Below are 760 nucleotides of genomic sequence, written 5' to 3'. Positions count from 1 at the left end.
ACACACACACACACACACACACACATACACACACACGCGTGCAAAGACACACATATATGTTTGGGTTTGATGTGTCTGTGTGTATGTATGTGTTTATATGTGTGTCTGCCTTTCTCTAAATAGAAGAGTGAATTTAAATATCAGTGTTTTCATATAAATATTTCATTTTAACTGGAATAAAATATCTATGAAATGAACTTGCTCTCTTTTCTGCTAGGAAATTCGGTTAATTCTAAACCCCAAAATAAGTATTTAGGGGGTTTTATGAATTGTAAATAAATTTTTGTATGTATAGTTTCATCGACCAGCACCATTGAGAAAGAATGCATAAAAGTAGCGAAAGAGGAGTGTCCAAAGGAATTTGAAGAATATGGACACAGGAGAAAGGAATGCAGGTGAGTATCAAATATCTGCAAATTAATATATTTACTGCAAACTTGAAATTAACAAATTTACATAAAAATGCACATGTAATTTTAATCACGCACATTGTAATCTCACGGAGACGAAATTATAGGCAATACAAACACACACAAGAAAAAAAACACACACATAAACACACACATAAACACACACACACACACGTACACACACATACAATTCTAGCTTCTATGCATTTGATATTGTTAGGAATTGATATTGTTTTAGTAATTTGATGTTTGTATGTCGATATTTCTGCTTTCTTTTTATACATCTCTCTATTTCTCTCTGTATATATTATATTAATATGTATATATATATATATTTATGTATATATATA

The 760-nt window shown here is 30.3% G+C and overlaps 1 protein-coding gene across 4 annotated transcripts in view; it reads left to right on the top strand.

Annotated features, from left to right (window-relative positions):
- Positions 1–760, top strand: part of LOC128249868 (uncharacterized) — a 10,592-nt gene that overhangs the window by 6,521 nt on the left and 3,311 nt on the right. For all 4 annotated transcript variants that reach the window (XR_008265998.1, XR_008265999.1, XR_008266000.1 and 1 more), the window contains exon 4: positions 296–395. Coding sequence is in view for 1 of the 4 variants with exons in the window: in XM_052974412.1 (XP_052830372.1) it covers positions 296–395 (100 nt within the window). In the remaining 3 variants the exon portion in view is untranslated. The remainder of the gene's footprint in view (positions 1–295; positions 396–760) is intronic.

Source organism: Octopus bimaculoides, chromosome 18 (assembly GCF_001194135.2).
Source record: "Octopus bimaculoides isolate UCB-OBI-ISO-001 chromosome 18, ASM119413v2, whole genome shotgun sequence".
Classification (NCBI taxonomy): Eukaryota; Metazoa; Mollusca; class Cephalopoda; order Octopoda; family Octopodidae; genus Octopus; species Octopus bimaculoides.
The sequence above is the reverse complement of the archived record's forward strand: the minus strand, read 5'-3'. Positions and strand labels throughout refer to the sequence as shown.